This window comes from Hordeum vulgare, chromosome 6H (assembly GCF_904849725.1).
Source record: "Hordeum vulgare subsp. vulgare chromosome 6H, MorexV3_pseudomolecules_assembly, whole genome shotgun sequence".
NCBI classification, from domain to species: domain Eukaryota; kingdom Viridiplantae; phylum Streptophyta; class Magnoliopsida; order Poales; family Poaceae; genus Hordeum; species Hordeum vulgare.
In genome coordinates this window covers 376,675,609-376,693,392 of record NC_058523.1, presented here as the reverse complement: position 1 = coordinate 376,693,392, position 17,784 = coordinate 376,675,609, and the positions used below count along the sequence as shown (strand labels likewise).

The 17,784-nt window shown below is 42.7% G+C and overlaps 1 protein-coding gene across 1 annotated transcript; it reads right to left on the bottom strand.

Moving 5' to 3' along the window:
* Positions 1-16,656: 16,656 nt before the first annotated feature.
* Positions 16,657-17,565, bottom strand: LOC123406048 (transcription factor MYB30-like). The gene has a single exon (XM_045099546.1). It carries the CDS (start codon positions 17,407-17,409, stop codon positions 16,681-16,683), a length of 729 nt encoding a protein of 242 aa, XP_044955481.1. The 5' UTR covers positions 17,410-17,565; the 3' UTR covers positions 16,657-16,680.
* Positions 17,566-17,784: the final 219 nt, after the last annotated feature.

Genomic DNA, 17,784 nt, shown 5'->3' with positions numbered 1-17,784 from the left:
CTAAGGATAAATTTTGACCGCTGCTAGTGATTCAATCATGGATCACTCTCTGTACCTCTCCACAGACTTTGAGTCAAGGCACACATCACGTGCGGTACCCAGCATGGCATACTTCAGATTCTACGGCCAAGGCATAGAAGACGACCGTCATCTATTCTCTTTATTCTGCCGGGGTCGGGTTTTGAGTCTTACTCAAATTCACACCTTTACAACGCAACCAAGAACTCATTCTTTGTTGATCTATTTTGAACTCCTTCAAAAACTTGTCAAGGCATGCATCTTGTTGAAACTTCCATTAAGCGCTTTCGATCTATCTCCATAGATCTTTGATGCTCAACGTTCAAGTAGCGCAATCCAGGTATTCCTTTGAAAAACTCATTTCAAACAACCTTGTATGCTTTACAGAAATTCTACATTACTTCTGATCCACAATATGTCAACCACATATTCTTATCAGAAATTCTATAGTGCTCCCGCTCACTTCTTTGAAAATACAAGTTTCTCATAAACCTTTTACAAACCCAAAATCTTTGATCATCTCATCAAAGTGTACATTCCAACTCCGAGATGCTTGCACCAGTCCATTGAAGGGTCGCTGGAGCTTGCATACTTGCTAGTATCTTTAGGATCGACAAAACCTCCTGGTTGTATCACATACAATGTTTGCTCAAGGAAACCGTCGAGGAAACAATGTTTTGACATCCTATGTGCAATATTTCAAAAATAATGCAACAACTACTAACATAATTCTAACAGACTTTTAGCATCGCTACGAGTGAGAAAGTCTCATCATAGTCAACTGTTTGATCTTGTCGGAAACATCTTTGCGACAAGCCGAGCTTTTCTTCATAGTGACTTATCACCATCCTCGTCTGTCTTCCTTTTAAAGATCCATCTTTACTCAATAGTCCTATGACCATCAAGTAGTTCTTCCAAAGTCTACACTTTGCTTTCATACATGGATCCTCTCTCGGATTTCATGGCCTCCAGCCATTTGTCAGAATCCGGGCCCACCATTGCTTTCTCCATAACTCGTAGGTTCACTGTTGCTCAACAACATGACCTCCAAGACAGGGTTACCGTACCACTTTGCAGTAGTACGTGACCTTGTCAACCTACGAGGCTTGTAGTAACTTGATCCGATGCTCGATGATCACCATCATCAGCTTTCACTTCAATTGGTGTAGGCGCCACAGGAACAACTTCCTGCGCCCTGCTACACACTGGTTGAAGTGATGGTTCAATAACCTCATCAAGTTCTACCACCCTCCCACTCAATTCATTCGAGAGAAACCTTTCCTTGAGAAAGGATCCGTTTCTAGAAACAAACACTTTGCTTTCGGATCTGAGATAGGAGATATACCCAACTGTTTTGGATATTCTATGAAGATGCATTTATCCGCTTTGGGTTCGAGCTTATCAGTCTGAATTTTTTTCACATAAGTGTCGAAGCCCCAAACTTTCAAGAAATGACAGTTTAGATTTCTCTAAACCTCAATCTATACCGTGTCATCTCAACGGAAATACGCGGTGCCCTATTTAAAGTGAATGCGGTTGTCTCTAATGCATAACCCATAAACGATAGTGGTAATTCGATAAGAGACATCATAGCATGCACCATACCAAATAGTGCGTGGCTATGACTTTCAGACACGTCATCACACTATGATGTTCCAGGTGGCATGAACTGCGAAACAATTTCCACATTGTCTTAACTGCGTACCAGAACTCGTAACTCAGATATTCATTTCTATGATCATATCGTAGACCGTTTATCCTCTTGTTACGACGAACTTCACTCCGAAACAGAATTGAACTTTTCAATATTTCAGACTTGTGATTCATTAAGTAAATACTCTTGTATCTATTCAAATCGTCATTGAAGCAAGAACATAATGATATCCACTGCGTGCCTCAGCACCCATTGGACTGCATACATCAAAATGTATCACTTCCAACAAGTTACTATCTTGTTTCATCTCAATGAAAACAAGGCCTTGCTCATGTGGTATGATTTGCATGTCACTAGTGATTCAAAATCAAGTGAGTATAAAGATCCATCAGCATGGAGCCTCTTCATGCAATTTATACCAACATGACTCAAGCGGCAGTGCCACAAGTAAGTGGTACTATCATCATTACCTCGTATCTTTTGGCACCAATATCATGAACATGTGTAACACTACATCGAGATTCAATAAACCATTGAAGGTGATTATTCAAGCAAATAGAGTAACCATTATTCTCTTTAAATGAACAATCGTATTGCAATAAACACGATCCAATCATGTTCATGCTTAACGCAAGCACCAAATAACAATTATTTAGGTTTAACACCAATCCCGATGGTAGAGGGAGTGTGCGACGTTTGATCATATCAACCTTGGAAACACTTCCAACACGTATCGTCACCTCGCCTTTAGCTAGTCTCCGTTTATGCCGTAGCTTTCATTTCGTGTTACTAATCACTTAGCAACCGAACCGGTATCCAATACCCTCATGCTACTAGGAGTACTAGTAAAGTACACATCAACATTATGTATATCAAATATACTTCTTTCGACTTTTGCCAGCCTTCTTATCTACCAAGTATCTAGAGTTGCTCCGCCTCAGTGACCGTTCCCCTCATAGCAGAAGCACTTAGTCCCGGGCTTGGGTTTAATCTGGGGTCTCTTCATTAGTGCAGCAACTGCTTTGCCGTTTCACGAAGTATCCCTTCTAGACCTTGCCTTTCTTGAAACTTAGTGGTTTTACTAACCATCAACTATTGATGCTCCTTCTTGATTTCTACTTTTGCAGTGTCAAACATCGTGAATCGCTTAAGGATCATTGTATCTATCCTTGACATGTTATAGTTCATCACGAAGCTCTCAGAGCTTGGTGGCAGTGACTTTGGAGAACCATCACTATCTTATCTGGAAGATCAACTCCCACTTGATTCAAGCGATTGTCGTACTCAGATAATCTGAGCACACGCTCAATGATTGAGCTTTTCTCCTCTACTTCGTGGACAAAGAATCTTGTCGGAGGTCTCATACCTCTTAACAAGGGCACAAGCATGAAATCACAATTTCATCTCTTTAGAACATCTCTTATGTTCCGTGACGTTTCAAAACGTCTTCGGCGCCTTGCTTCTAAGCCATTAAGTATTTTGTACTGAACTATCGTGTAGTCATCAGAAACGTGTATGTCGGATGTTCATAACATCTACAAACGACGCTCGAGGTGCAGCACACCGAGTGGTGCATTAAGGACATAAGCCTTCTGCGCAGCAACGAGGACAATCCTCGGCTTTACAGACTCAGTGTGCAAAGTTTGCTACTATCAACTTTCAACTAAATTTTCTCTAGGAACATATAAAAACAGTAGAGCTATAGCGCAAGCTACATCGTAATTCGCAAAGACCATTAGACTATATTCATGACAATTAGTTCAATTAATCATATTACTTAAGAACTCCCACTCAAAAAGTACATCTCTCTAGTCATTTGAGTGGTACATGATCCAAATCCACTATCTCAAGTCCGATCATCACGTGAGTCGAGAATAGTTTCAGTGGTAAGCATCTCTATGCTAATCATATCAACTATACGATTCATGCTCGACCTTTCGGTCTCATGTGTTCCGAGGCCATGTATGCACATGCTAGGCTTGTCAAGCTTAACCCGAGTGTTCCGCGTGTGCAACTATTTTGCACCCGTTGTATGTGAACGTTGAGTCTATCACACCCGATCATCACGTGGTGTGTCGAAGCAAAGAACTATCGCAACGGTGCACAGTCGGGGAGAACACAATTTCTTCTTGAAATTTTAGTGAGAGATCACCTCATAATGCTACCGTCGTTCTAAGCAAGATAAGGTGCATAAAGGATTAACATCACATGCAAATCATAAGTGACATGATATGGCCATCATCATGTGCTTCTTGATCTCCATCACCAAAGCACCAGCACGATCTTCTTGTCACCGACATCACACCATGATCTCCATCATCATGATCTCCATCAACGTGTCGCCATCGGGGTTGTCGTGCTACTCACGCTATTACTACTAAAGCTACGTCCTAGCAATATAGTAAACGCATCTGCAAACACAAACGTTAGTTTAAAGACAACCCTATGGCTCCTGCCGGTTGCCGTACCATCGACGTGCAAGTCGATATTAACTATTACAACATGATCATCTCATACATCCAATATATCACATCACATCGTTGGCCATATCACATCACAAGCATACCCTGCAAAAACAAGTTAGACGTCCTCTAATTGTTGTTGCATGTTTTACGTGGTGACCATGGGTATCTAGTAGGATCGCATCTTACTTACGCAAACACCACAACGGAGATATATGAATTGCTATTTAACCTTATCCAAGGACCTCCTCGGTCAAATCCGATTCAACTAAAGTTGGAGAAACCGACACTCGCCGGTCATCTTTGAGCAACGGAGTTACTCGTAGCGATGAAACCAGTCTCTCGTAAGCGTACGAGTAATGTCGGTCCGAGCCGTTTCGATCCAACAATACCGCGGAATCAAGAAAATACTAAGGAGGGCAGCAAAACGCACATCACCGCCCACAAAAACTTTTGTGTTCTACTCGAGGAGACATCTACGCATGAACCTAGCTCATGATGCCACTGTTGGGGAACGTCGCATGGGAAACAACAAATTTCCTACGTGCACGAAGACCTATCATGGTGATGTCCATCTACGAGAGGGGATTTCCGATCTACGTACCCTTGTAGATCGCACAGCAGAAGCGTTAAGAAACGCGGTTGATGTAGTGGAACGTCCTCACGTCCCTCGATCCGCCCCGCGGACCGTCCCACGAACCGTCCCGCGATCCGTCCCGCGATCCGCTCCGATCTAGTGCCGAACGGACGGCACCTCCGCGTTCAGCACACGTACAGCTCGACGATGATCTCGGCCTTCTTGATCCAGCAAGAGAGACGGAGAGGTAGATGAGTTCTCCGGCAGCATGACGGCGCTCCGGAGGTTGGTGGTAATCTAATCTCAGCAGGGCTCCGCCCGAGCTCCGCAGAAACGCGATCTAGAGGAAAAACCGTGGAGGTATGTGGTCGGGCTGCCGTGGCAAAAGTTGTCTCAAATCAGCCCTAAAACCTCACTATATATAGGAGGGAGGGAGGGGAGGAGGCAGCCTCAAACCCTCAAGGTTTGGCCGAAATTTGAGGTGGAGGAGTCCTACTCCAATCCTACTTGGAGTAGGATTCCACCTTCCCACTTGGAAACTCTTTCCACCTTGTGTTTTTCCCTTCTCAAACCTTATGGGCCTTAGTGGGAACTTATTCCAGCCCACTAGGGGCTGGTTTATCTCTTCCCATAGCCCATGAGATCCCTTGGGGCGTGACACCCCTCTCGATGGTCCCCGTCACCCCTCCCGGCACTCCCGGTACACTACCAATGAGCTCAAAACTTTTCCGGTAATGCCCGAAAACTTTCCGGTAACCAAATGAGGTCATCCTATATATCAATCTTCGTCTCCGGACCATTCCGGAAACCCTCGTGACGTCCGTGATCCCATCCAGGACTCCGAACAACATTCGGTAACCAACCATATAACTCAAATACGCATAAAACATCGTCGAACCTTAAGTGTGCAGACCCTGCGGGTTCGAGAACTATGTAGACATAACCTGAGGGACTCCTCGGTCAATATCCAATAGCGGGACCTGGATGCCCATATTGGATCCTACATATTCCGAAGATCTTTATCGGTTGAACCTCAATGCCAAGGATTCATATAATTCCGTATGTCATTCCCTTTGTCCTTCGGTATGTTACTTGCCCGAGATTCGATCGTCGGTATCCGCATACCTATTTCAATCTCGTTTACCGGCAAGCCTCTTTACTCGTTCCGTAATACAAGATCTCGTGACTTACACTAAGTCACATTGCTTGCAAGGCTTGTGTGTGATGTTGTATTACCGAGTAGGCCCCGAGATACCTCTCCGTCACACGGAGTGACAAATCCCAGTCTTGATCCATATTAACTCAACGAACATCTTCGGAGATACCTGTAGAGCATCTTTATAGTCACCCAGTTACATTGCGACGTTTGATACACATAAAGCATTCCTCCGGTGTCAGTGAGTTATATGATCTCATGGTCATAGGAACAAATACTTGACACGCAGAAAACAGTAGCAACAAAATGACACGATCAACATGCTACTTCTATTAGTTTGGGTCTAGTCCATCACATGATTCTCCTAATGATGTGATCCCGTTATCAAGTGACAACACTTGCCTATGGTTAGGAAACCTTGACCATCTTTGATCAACGAGCTAGTCAACTAGAGGCTTACTAGGGACAATGTTTTGTCTATGTATCCACACAAGCACTGTGTTTCCAATCAATACAATTATAGCATGGATAATAAACGATTATGATGAACAAAGAAATAAAATAATAACTAATTTATTATTGCCTCTAGGGCATATTTCCAACACCACACGCTTATAGCCAAAACAAGGCCTTTACAGATCATATCGTCGAAGCTATGATAAAATCTCTTGAAGAGAAACTTGAATTGGAAGTTTCTATCCCTAGAAAGCTTCATGATGAGTGGGAACCTACTATCAAAATCAAAATAAAAAACTATAATGCAATGCTTTGTGTGACTTGGGTGCTAGTGTTTCCGCGATTCCAAAGTCTTTATGTGATGTTCTGGGTTTTAATGAGATTGAGGAGTGTTCTCTTAATTTCCATCTTGCGGATTTTACTGTCAAGAAACTCACGGGAAGGATCAATGATGTTCTTATTATTGCAAATAGGAACTATGTACCAGTGGATTTCATTGTGCTTGACATTGATTGCAATCCTACATGCCCTATCATTCTTGGTAGACCTTTCCTAAGGACTATCGGTGCTATCATTGATATGAAGGAAGGGAATATTAGATTTCAATTTCCTTGAAAGAAGGGCATGGATCATTTTCCTAGAAAGAAAATAAGATTTCCTTATGAATCTATGATGAGGGCTACTTATGGTTTGAGCACCAAAGACGACAATACGTGATTCTATCGCTTTATGCCTAGCTAAGGGCGTTAAACAATAACGCTTGTTGGGAGGAAACCCAATGAATTTATCTTTTTATTTCTGTTTTGTTGCGTCCACGCCATCATAATTCTGTTATGATAGTGTCTTTTGTGTTTCTTTTTGTGTTTGAGCCAAGCAAAACCTTTATGACTAGTCTTGGTGATGGTTGTTTGATCCTGCTGGAAAAAGACAGAAACTTTTCGTTCACGAGATTATTTTTCATTTTTATTCAAAAAGAGCTTTTGAGTTTATTATTTTTGCTGATGGTTTATATGCCTTTTGCCCAGGCAGTCGTAATTTTTCAGAATTTTTGAGGTACCATAAGTATACGAAGTATACAGATTGTTACAGACTTGTCTGTTTTTGACAGATTATGTTTTTGTTGAGTTGGTTGCTTGTTTTGATGAAACTATGGATAGTATCGGGGGGGGGGGGGTACTAGCCATGGAAAAGTGAGAATACATTAATCTAACACCAATATTAATAGAAATCAAGATTGCTACAGTACCTAAAGAGGTGGTAGTTTGTTTTCTTGTGCTAATGATATCACGAGTTTCTGTTTAAGTTTTGTGTTGTGAAGTTTTCAAGTTTTGGGTGATGTTCTCATGGACAAATGGATAAAGAGTGGAAAGAGCTCAAGATTGGGGATTCCCAAGGCATCCCAAGCCAAATTCAAGGACACCAAAAAGCCTAAGCTTGGGGATGCCCCGGGAAGGCATCCCCTCTTTCGTCTTCAATCTATCGGTAACATTACTTGGAGCTATATTTTTATTCACCACATGATATGTGTTTTGCTTGGAGCGTATTGTATCATAGGAGTCTTTTATTTTTGTTGTGTCACAATCATCCTTGCTGCACACCTTTTGAGAGAGACATGCACTCATCATGAATTTGCTAGAATGCTCATCGTGCTTCACTTATATCTTTTGAGCTAGATAATTTTTGCTCTATGTGCTTCACTTAGATCTTTTTAGAGCACGGCGGTGCGTGACTTGGTAGTTGGTTTGTGCTATGAAAATAGTCCCAAAGGTGATAGGTACCCAAAGAGGATACAAAAACTTTCATCTTCATGAGCATTGAGTAGAAAGAGAAGTTTGATTCCTCTCAATTAGTTTTGAGACGTGGATTTGGTAATTTTAAGAGTTATGTTAGTAGGGTGTTGTGAATCTAGAAATACTTTTGTGGAACTTAGTGATTCCCGTAACATGCACGTATGGGGAACCGCTATGAGTCGGAGCATAATTGATCTATTGATTGTCATCCTTTGTGTTGCGGTCGGGATCGCGCGATGGTTTACACCAACCAACCCTTCACCTAGGAGTATGTGTTTAGCACTTTGTTTCGATTACTAATAAAAACTTTCGCAACAAGTATGTGAGTTCTTCATGACTAATGTGAGTCCATGGTATAGATGCACATTCACCTTCCACCATTGCTAGCCTCTCTAGTGCCCCGCAATTTCCGCCGGTGCACAAACCCACCATATGCCTTCCTCAAAACAGCCACCATACCTACCTACTATGGCATTTTCATAGCTATTCCGAGATATATTGCCATGCAACTCCCACCATTCCGTCTCATGACTTGTGCCATCACTCTCATATTGCCATTGCATGATCGTAAGATAGCTAGCGAGATGTTTCAACGTCATACGGCAAGCTAGATCGTTGCACATCTCGGTACACTGCCGGAGGCATTTCCTATAGAGTCATCATCGTTCTAAGCTTTGAGCTATGAGTAAATAAAAGTGTGATGATCATCACTATTAGAGCAATGTCCCATGTGAGGAAATAAAATAAAAGAGGCCAAAGTTTCCCACAAAAAAAGAGAAAAAAAGAGGCCTAAGAGCCCAAACAAAAAAAAGGAGAGAAGGGACAATGCTACTACCTTTTTCCATACTTGTGCTTCATAATAACACCATGTCCTTCATGATTGAGATCTTCTTGCTTTGTCACCACCATATACTAGTGGGAATATTTATTATATAACTTGGCTTGTATATTCCAAGGATGGGCTTCCTCAAATTGCCCTAGGTCTTCGTGAGCAAGCAAGTTGGATGCACACCCACTAGTTCTCCTTTTGAGCTTTCACATACTTATAGCTCTAGTGCATCCTTTGTATGGCAATCCCTACTCATTCACATTGATATCTATTAATGGGCATCTCCATAACCCTTTGATACACCGAGTCAATGTGACCATCTCTTCCTTTTTGTCACACAACCACCACCACACTCTATTCCACCTATAGTGCTATATCCATGGCTCACGCTCATGTATTGCGTGATAGTTGTAAAAGGTTTGAGAAAGTAAGAGTGCAAAAACAATTACGTGGCCAATACCGGGGTTGTGCATGATTTAAATTAGTTGTGTGGGGATGATGGAGCATAGCCAGACTATATGATTTTGTAGGGATAACTTTCTTTGGCCTTGTTATTTCGAAAGTTCATGATTACCTTGCTAGTTTGCTTGAAGTATTATTGTTTTCATGTCAATAGCAAACTATTGTTTTGAATCTTACGGATCTGAACATTCATGTCACACGAAAGAAGTTACAAAGGACAACTATGCTAGGTAGCATTCCACATCAAAAATTCAGTCTTTATCACTTCCCTACTCGAGGACGAGCAGGAGTTAAGCTTGGGGATGCTCGATACATCTCCAACGTATCTATAATTTTTGATAGTTCCATGCTATTATCTTGTCAAACTTTGGATGTTTTGTATGCCTTTTATATCTTTTTTGGGACTAACTTATTAACTCAGTGCCAAGTGCCAGTTCCTGTTTTTTCCGTGTTTTTGACCCTTTTCAGAGGAGGATTTTAAACGGTGTCCAAACGGAATAAAACTTCCAAAAAGATTTTTTTCCGAAACAGAAGATACGCGCCAAACTTGAGAACCAAGGCAGGGGCCAGTAGGGGACCCCACAAGCCCCCTAGGCGCGGCCAGGGGGGCCGCGCCTAGCAGGCTTGTGGGCCCCCAATGGCACGTCTGCCCTACCTCTTTCGCCTATAAATTCAGAAAAAAAATTCCAAAACTGCGCGAGAGATCCACGAAAATACTTTTCCACCGCCGCAAGCTTATATCTCCGCAAGATCCCATCTGGGGCACGTTCCGGTGCCCTGTCGGAGGGGGGATTCGGATATGGAGGCCTTCTTCATCAACACCATGACCTCTCCGATGATGCGTGAGTAGTTCACCATAGACCTTCGGGTCCATAACTAGTAGCTAGATGGCTTCTTCTCTCTCTTGGATCTTCAATACAAAGTTCTCCATGATCTTCATGGAGATCTATCCGATGTAATCTTCTTTTGCGGTATGTTTGTCGAAATCCGGTGAATTGTGGATTTATGATCAGATTATCTATGAATCTTATTTGAGTTTCTTCTGATCTCTTATATGCATGATTTCATATCCGTGTAATTCTCTTCCAGATGTGGGTTTTGTTTGGCCAACTTGATCTATGATTCTTGCAATGGGAGAAGTGCTTGGTTTTGGGTTCATACCGTGCGGTGACCTCACCAAGTGACAGAAGGGATAGCGAGGCACGCATCATGTTGTTGCCATCAAGGGTAAAAAGATGGGGTTTTTCATTGGTTTGAGTTTATCCCTCTACATCATGTCATCTTGCTTAAGGTGTTACTCTGTTCGTCATGAACTCAATACACTGGACGCATGCTGGATAGCGGTCGATGTGTGGAGTAATAGTAGTAGATGCAGAAAGTATCGGTCTACTTGTCTCGGACGTGATGCCTATATGTATGATCATTGCCTTAGATATCGTCATGACTTTGCGCGGTTCTATCAATTGCTCGACAGTAATTTGTTCACCCACTGTAATATTTGCTATTTTGAGAGAAGCCTCTAGTGAACACTATGGCCCCCGGGTTTACTTTACACCATATTTTCAGCCTTACACTTTTACTTTGTTGCACTTTCCGCCTTCAAATCTCACTTTTCAATCAATCTTGAAGGGATTGATAACCCCTTTATAGCGTTGGGTGCAAGCTCTTTTGTGTTTGCGCAGGTACTCTAGACTTGACGCGATTCTCCTACTGGATTGATACCTTGGTTCTCAAACTGAGGGAAATACTTACTGCTCCTGTGCTGCATCACCCTTTCCTCTTCAAGGGAAAAACCAACGCAAGCTCAAGAGGCAGCAACCGTCGAAGCTTCCGCCTCCCAGGTAGTGGAGGATGCGGCCACATGCCTTGGCGATCGCATGTGGTACCCACTCGGGGCGATGGCGACGAGGTGAACACGGCTCGTCGATCCGTGCGTGGCGGCTGTGTAGTGGTGACTGATATGTCTCCAACGCATCTATAATTTCTGATTGTTTCATGTTATTATATTATCATTCTTGGATGATTTATATGCGTTTATATGTTGTTTTATATAATTTTTGGGAACTAACCTATTAACCCAGTGTCTAATGTGAGTTGTTGTTTTCTGCGTGTTTTCGGCTTTTCAGAAAATTATTATTAAACGAAGTTCAAATGCAACGAAACCTTTTGATATTTTTTATGAACAAAAATAAGACCTCGAAGCTGAGGGAGACCACACGCTACGCAAGGTGGCGCCAAGCCAACAGGGTGCACCTAGGAGGGGGGGGGGGTCGCGCCCTGATGGCTTGGGACCACCTCCTGACGCCTCTCGACCTAACTCCACCTATATAAATCCTAATATGTTAGGAAAATATCAGAGCGCCACCTGAAATGCTTTTTCTGCCGTCGCAAGCTTCTGTTCCGTTGTGATACCATCTAGATCCCTGTTCTGGTGCCCTGCCGGAGGTGGGATCGATCACGGAGGGCCTTTACATAAACCTTGCTGCTCCCATGGTGATGTGTATGTTGGAGAACGTTGCATGTGAAACAATTTTTTTCCTACGAAACACCCAAGATCTATTCTATGGATATGCTAACAACAAGAGGGAGATGTGTCTACATACCATTATAGAACAAAAACGTAAACAATCTAGAGGTCGTGGTTGGCGTAGTCGTACTCGCTCGGGATCCAATCCGATCCAAGCACCGCACGTGCGGCACCTCCAAGTTTAGCACACGTCCAACTCGGTGACATATCCTCCTTATCGATCTAGCAAGTGAGGGTGAATAGGTAGATGGGATCTAGACCAATATGACGGCATGGTGGTGGTAATGGCAGCAGAACACCGACAGGGCTTCTGCAAGCGCTGACAGATCGAGGTGAAGGCTTATCAGGAGAGAGATGATGGTTGGGTTTGGTGTGTCCATCCCTTGCACCCCCTCCCCACTATATATAGGGGTTTGGGAGGGCTGGGGCACAACCCTAGGTCCATGCACTCCAAAAGGGCTGGTTGAATCCTATTGCAGACTTGAGAATCCCTACGAAATCCTCTGAAACCTTCTAGAAGCTTCACAGTACAATATTAGTGAAAACTGAACTTTTTCCGGAATCCCGATAACAACTTTCCACATATAAATCTTAACCTATGGACCATTCTGGAGCTCCTCGTGACATCTGGGATCTCATCCGGGACCCCGAATAACATTCAGTTCATCTCCATTAATATATCAATACCATCCCAGTGTTATCGAACGTTAAGTGTGTGACCCTACGGGTTCGAGAATCATGTAGACATGACCAAGTTAAATCTTCGGCCAATAACCAATAGCGGGCCCTAGATGCCCATATTGGTTCCTACATATTCCACAAATATCTTTATCGATTGAACCACGATGTCAAGGATTCAATCAATCCTGTATTCAGTTTCCTTTGTGTATCGTTATGTTACTTGCCTGAGATTCGATCGTCGGTATCTCATACCTAGTTTAATCTCGTTACTGGCAAGTATCTTTACTCGTTCCGTAATACAAGATCTCATGACTAACTACTTAGTCACATGGGAGAGTATCATATGGAAACCAACATCCGGTGAAAAACGGTGAAACCCCCCAAAAAAAGATGTTTCCAAGTTTCAAAAAAATGTGAGAAAAATACAGAATGTTAAAAGGATGATGTTTTGTTGCCATGCAAAATGTCATGTTAAAACACATTACGAGCTGTGATCTATGAAAAAGACAAAATCAACATTGAGTAGTGCCAAACACTAATGTCACTATTCACAACTGAAATTTGTATTTTTCATAGCTCGTAATGTGTTTCAACTTGAAATTTTGTGTGGAAATAAAACAACACCGTCTTAACATCTCATATTTTTTCTAGATTTTTTTAAACTTGGGTTCCATGAAGTTTTCATTGAGTATTGGTTTACGTATGATATTCTCCCTAGTCACATTTCTTGCAAGCTTCTTGTGATGTTGTATTACTGAGAGGGCCCATATATACCTCTCCGTCATATGGAGTGACAAATCCTAGCCTTGATCCATGCCAATCCAACATGCACCCTCGGAGATACCTATAGAGTACCTTATGATCACCCAGTTACAAGTGAAGTTTGATACACACAAGGCATTCCTTCAATGTTAGGGAGTTGCATGATCTCATGGTCTTAGGAATAGATACTTGACATGAAGAAAGCAGTAGCAATAAACTAAGTGATACAATCAAATGCTATGCTTATGATTGGCCCTTGTCCATCACATGAAACCGGTTCAAGAAAATGCTCCCGATTCCCCTTCCAAAGCAAGAACTCCACCTAAGGAGAATGAAGAAAATGGTGTTGGCGCCATTGAGGAGGAAGAAGTTGATCATGTAAAATGAAGACAGAGAACATCACCCAGAGGAAAACACCAGTCAATGATACGTCTCCAACGTATCTACTTTTCCAAACACTCCCGCTCTTGTTTGGGTCTCTAATTTGTATGATTTGAGTGAAACTAAGCCAAACTCACGTTGATTTCAACAAAACTACCTTGATATTGTTTTTGTGCAGAAATAAAAGGTTCTGTAATTGGATAAACTTTACGGTGATTTACTTTGGAATAAATGCAAAATACTGGAACAAAGAAGTTCCAGAGTGCGGGCACCTTGGGCCCACAATCCCAAGGGACGCGCCTACACCTTCGGGTGCGTGGGACATGCCTATGCCCCGTGGACCTAATCCTGACCTAGTTCGAGTGCTATATATACTGTATTCCCAAGAAAAAGACTGGAGAGAAATTTTTACCGCATTTTAAGATATGGATCCGCCACCACCTCATGTTCTTCATCGAGAGCCCTAATCTAGAGTTCATTCGTAGCTCTAGAGAGAGGGAATCACCGCCTTCGTCATCACCAACCATGCTACATCGGCAATTTCATGATGCTCCCAATCATGTGTGTGTAATTTCCTTGTAGACATATTGGAGGTAGATGGAGAGGGACGAGAGTTCATACATAATCATGTCAATTATTAGGGCTTGATCGCTAGTATCCAATATGTTCTCATATTGATGTTGCTATAACTTTGATATGCTTAATGCTTGTCACTAGGGCCTGAGTATCATGATTTCAGATCTGAACATGTTATGCTTTCATGAATATATTTGAATTGTTGATCTTAACTGCAAGTTGTATGCACATATTATCATTCTGAACCTTATTCCCCTAAGGCGATAATGGTTGGGATATTGACGATGATGACTTTAACTTGAGGAGTTCAAATATTCACTTTGTTAATGCATTGTTCCGGTTCTCTATTGAAGCGAGCGCCTTAGTTACCCTTTGTTTCCATTAGGACCCTGCTATCATAAGAGGGTAGGACAAAATATGATATGCAAGTTCTTACCTCAAGCACATATGACTATGTACGGAATACATGCATACATATGATTGATGAATTGGAGATGTTGTGTATTGCTCTAGGTTGTGATAGTTACATACTGAATCTCATTTAAATATGCATTGCTACTCGATGGCTACACTTTAATATTATTGATTTTTCCTAAGTCACTACTACTCTGTTGATTACAAATCTGCTACTATTGCTCCTACTACTACTGTTAATTTACTATCACTACTATCATATTATCGTGCTAAATTGTTGCAAGGAAGTGATTTCTCTAGTGTGGTTGAATAGACAACTCAAATGTGAAGTCTTATTTTTTTTGGCTTTTATTGTGTCGAATCAATAGATTTGGGTGAAATACTACACTCGATGACTATTGTGAGCCCCTATACTTGTGGGTCAACAAGACTATTTTCTAGCGCCGTTGCTAGTCACCATAACTCTATTTATGAAGTTCACTTGAAAGTCAATTATTTTCTACGATTTATCTTTACTACAAAGAACCACAGATATTCCAGAACCAAGCTCATGCCCTCTAAGACTAGGGGAGGTAAGGATTGCCAACTAGGTATGTGCTTTATTGACCTTATGTTTTATGTCAACTTGTGACACCACCACCGCATGTTTTACAATATGATATGTTACAAACAATAGACACTTCTTCTATTATTGATGATACTCATGATGGTGCTTCTACTTAGCTTGATAATATTATACCACTTGATGAATTACTTGATGCTTATATTGCTAAAGCTAAAGAAACTGAATTTACTCAAAACTATGAATCACTTGGTACACCGAGTACTCTCGTTAGAAATAAAATACTTGATGTTCCTGACGGTTACACTTTTAATCAAGAAATTATTAAAGAGTTTATGGCTTATGATACTAATAAAAACATATATTTCATTGCTATACTTAAAGAAAAGGCCATGAACAAAATGATGAAAAATGATCTTAAGTTTGCAACATCTTCAATTTTTGTTGATGATAAGGATTATGGATTCTCTATTGATCATGGACTTATTACTTTGGTAGAATCTAATCTTTTTCATGCTTATGAATCTTAATAAGTTATTGCACACCTTATTTGCTTAAGAGGAAAAGTTTTGCTATTATTATATTTTTAAATTATTTTCTTTCTCATTAGAGGATGATGCTAAAATACGGTTTAATAATCTTACTCATGACTTTATGTGTAGTCCCAAGAATATGATTTATTATTTCTCTTAAAAATATTTTCATATTCATATGAAACAAGTTGCCTTATAGGAAATACACAATTTTAAGCAACTTGAGTAAGAGTTTGTCCCACAAGTTTGACGGAGGCTTCTCGAATTACTAAATGCTTTGCGAGTGGTCATCCTCTTAAAACTAACGAAATCTTTGGTAACACCTAAAGTAAATTGACATGTGTGACTTCGTCGCCGTCGGTCTTAGCGGCGATGGTGGCCGTGTTCAATAAGATCTGGGGGTGCTTTGGCAGCAAAGGCGCTATTCGTAGGCTCAAGTAGACCTCTAGTTGTGATAGTACCAACATCACATTCGTCTCTTGATCGTGGATCCTTGTGGACGGACACCGACACTTCCTGGCCAAGATCGATGACATTCCAGCTACCTCCTAAATATGGTTTTCTTGTTGTAGCGACAACATGGCAAAGGATGCAGAATCCACATGTGTCGGATTATGTACACAAAATGATTTGGTATATTATAACTCAAGGGTTTAGTAGGTTACTTGTCCGTCGGCTACTTGGGAAAAATTCTGTCGCTATGGCCAGCCAATGCGTACGTGGAACTGAGCCAGGAACAAGGGGTCAACTCAACCGACGAACTACAGAAACTTGCGAATTCGTCATAGTCCAAATGAAGCGAATGCTAGCGAGAAATACGAACATGGCCAAATCTTCTCATTAAATCTGTGACAAACTATGCATGTCACTAGCCTGCATGAACAACGTGACCCAGAAGTCCATCTCATCGTTGCTCGACGACGGCGATGCACTATCTGCGCCGAATGTGTCGCTGGTTTCCAGCCCGGAACCGGAGCTGTCCACCGACATCGCCAGTGTCTCCGACCAGAAGCTGTCGTCAATCTGGAACTCCTCCGACTCCGAGGAAGAGCTGTCGGTGGCGGACGACGTCGAGAGGGACTGCTCCGGCGACATCGGGAGGGACTGCCCCGGTGACGACGCCGGCTGGGAGGTCGGGCCCTCGAGCGCGCTCGTAGCCACAGCAGGCTTCTTGGCTTTGCGCTTAGGCGCTGCCTGGCCGGACGGCTTGGACGAGGACTGGAGCCGTTTCTTGAGGTGTGTGTGCCAGACGTTCTTGATCTCGTTGTCCGTCCTCCCAGGAAGCCTGGCGGCAATGGTGGACCATCTGTTGCCGAGCATGGCGTGGAGCTGGATGATGGCGTCTTCCTCCTCGCCGGTGAAGTTGCCGCGCTTGATGTCGGGGCGGAGGTAGTTGATCCACCGGAGGCGGCAACTCTTGCCGCAGCGCAGCAGGCCGGCCTGCTTGGGCAGCGCCCGCCAGTTGCTGTGGCCGTGCTGCTCGATGTGAGCCACCAGGGTCATGTCCTCCTCCGCCGTCCACGGCCCCCTCTTGAGCCCCATCTTCTCGCAGCAAGGAGCCCTCACCATTGTTGCTGCTGACTGTATGCGCTCCTCTCTTCTCTTCTCTTCTCTTCGCGCTGTGTGCCGTGTCCGTGTGTGATGGCCTGATGGGTGAGTGGCTGAGTGCTCGGTGGTATTGACGCTTGGGCGAGGGAAGGGAGTTGGATGCTGGGGGAAGCTGATGATGGTGTGTGGATTGCGAGGGCGTTGGGCTATTTATGCTCGCTCGCGTCGACAGACAGCAAAACGTGGTCAATTGAGGTTATTGGGCAGCTTCTGGGAAGGATCGAGTCGAATGGTGACAAAACGAGGCGGAATGGCAACGTTCGCTCCCACTTGTTCCTTTTCTATTGTTTGGGAATTGGATGGAGTCCATGTACGGTTTTTTGTTTCCTTGTTTAT

Bases quoted from the DNA above. Each gene is read 5' to 3' on its own strand.
- LOC123406048 (XM_045099546.1), bottom strand. From the start codon at position 17,409: ATGGTGAGGGCTCCTTGCTGCGAGAAGATGGGGCTCAAGAGGGGGCCG.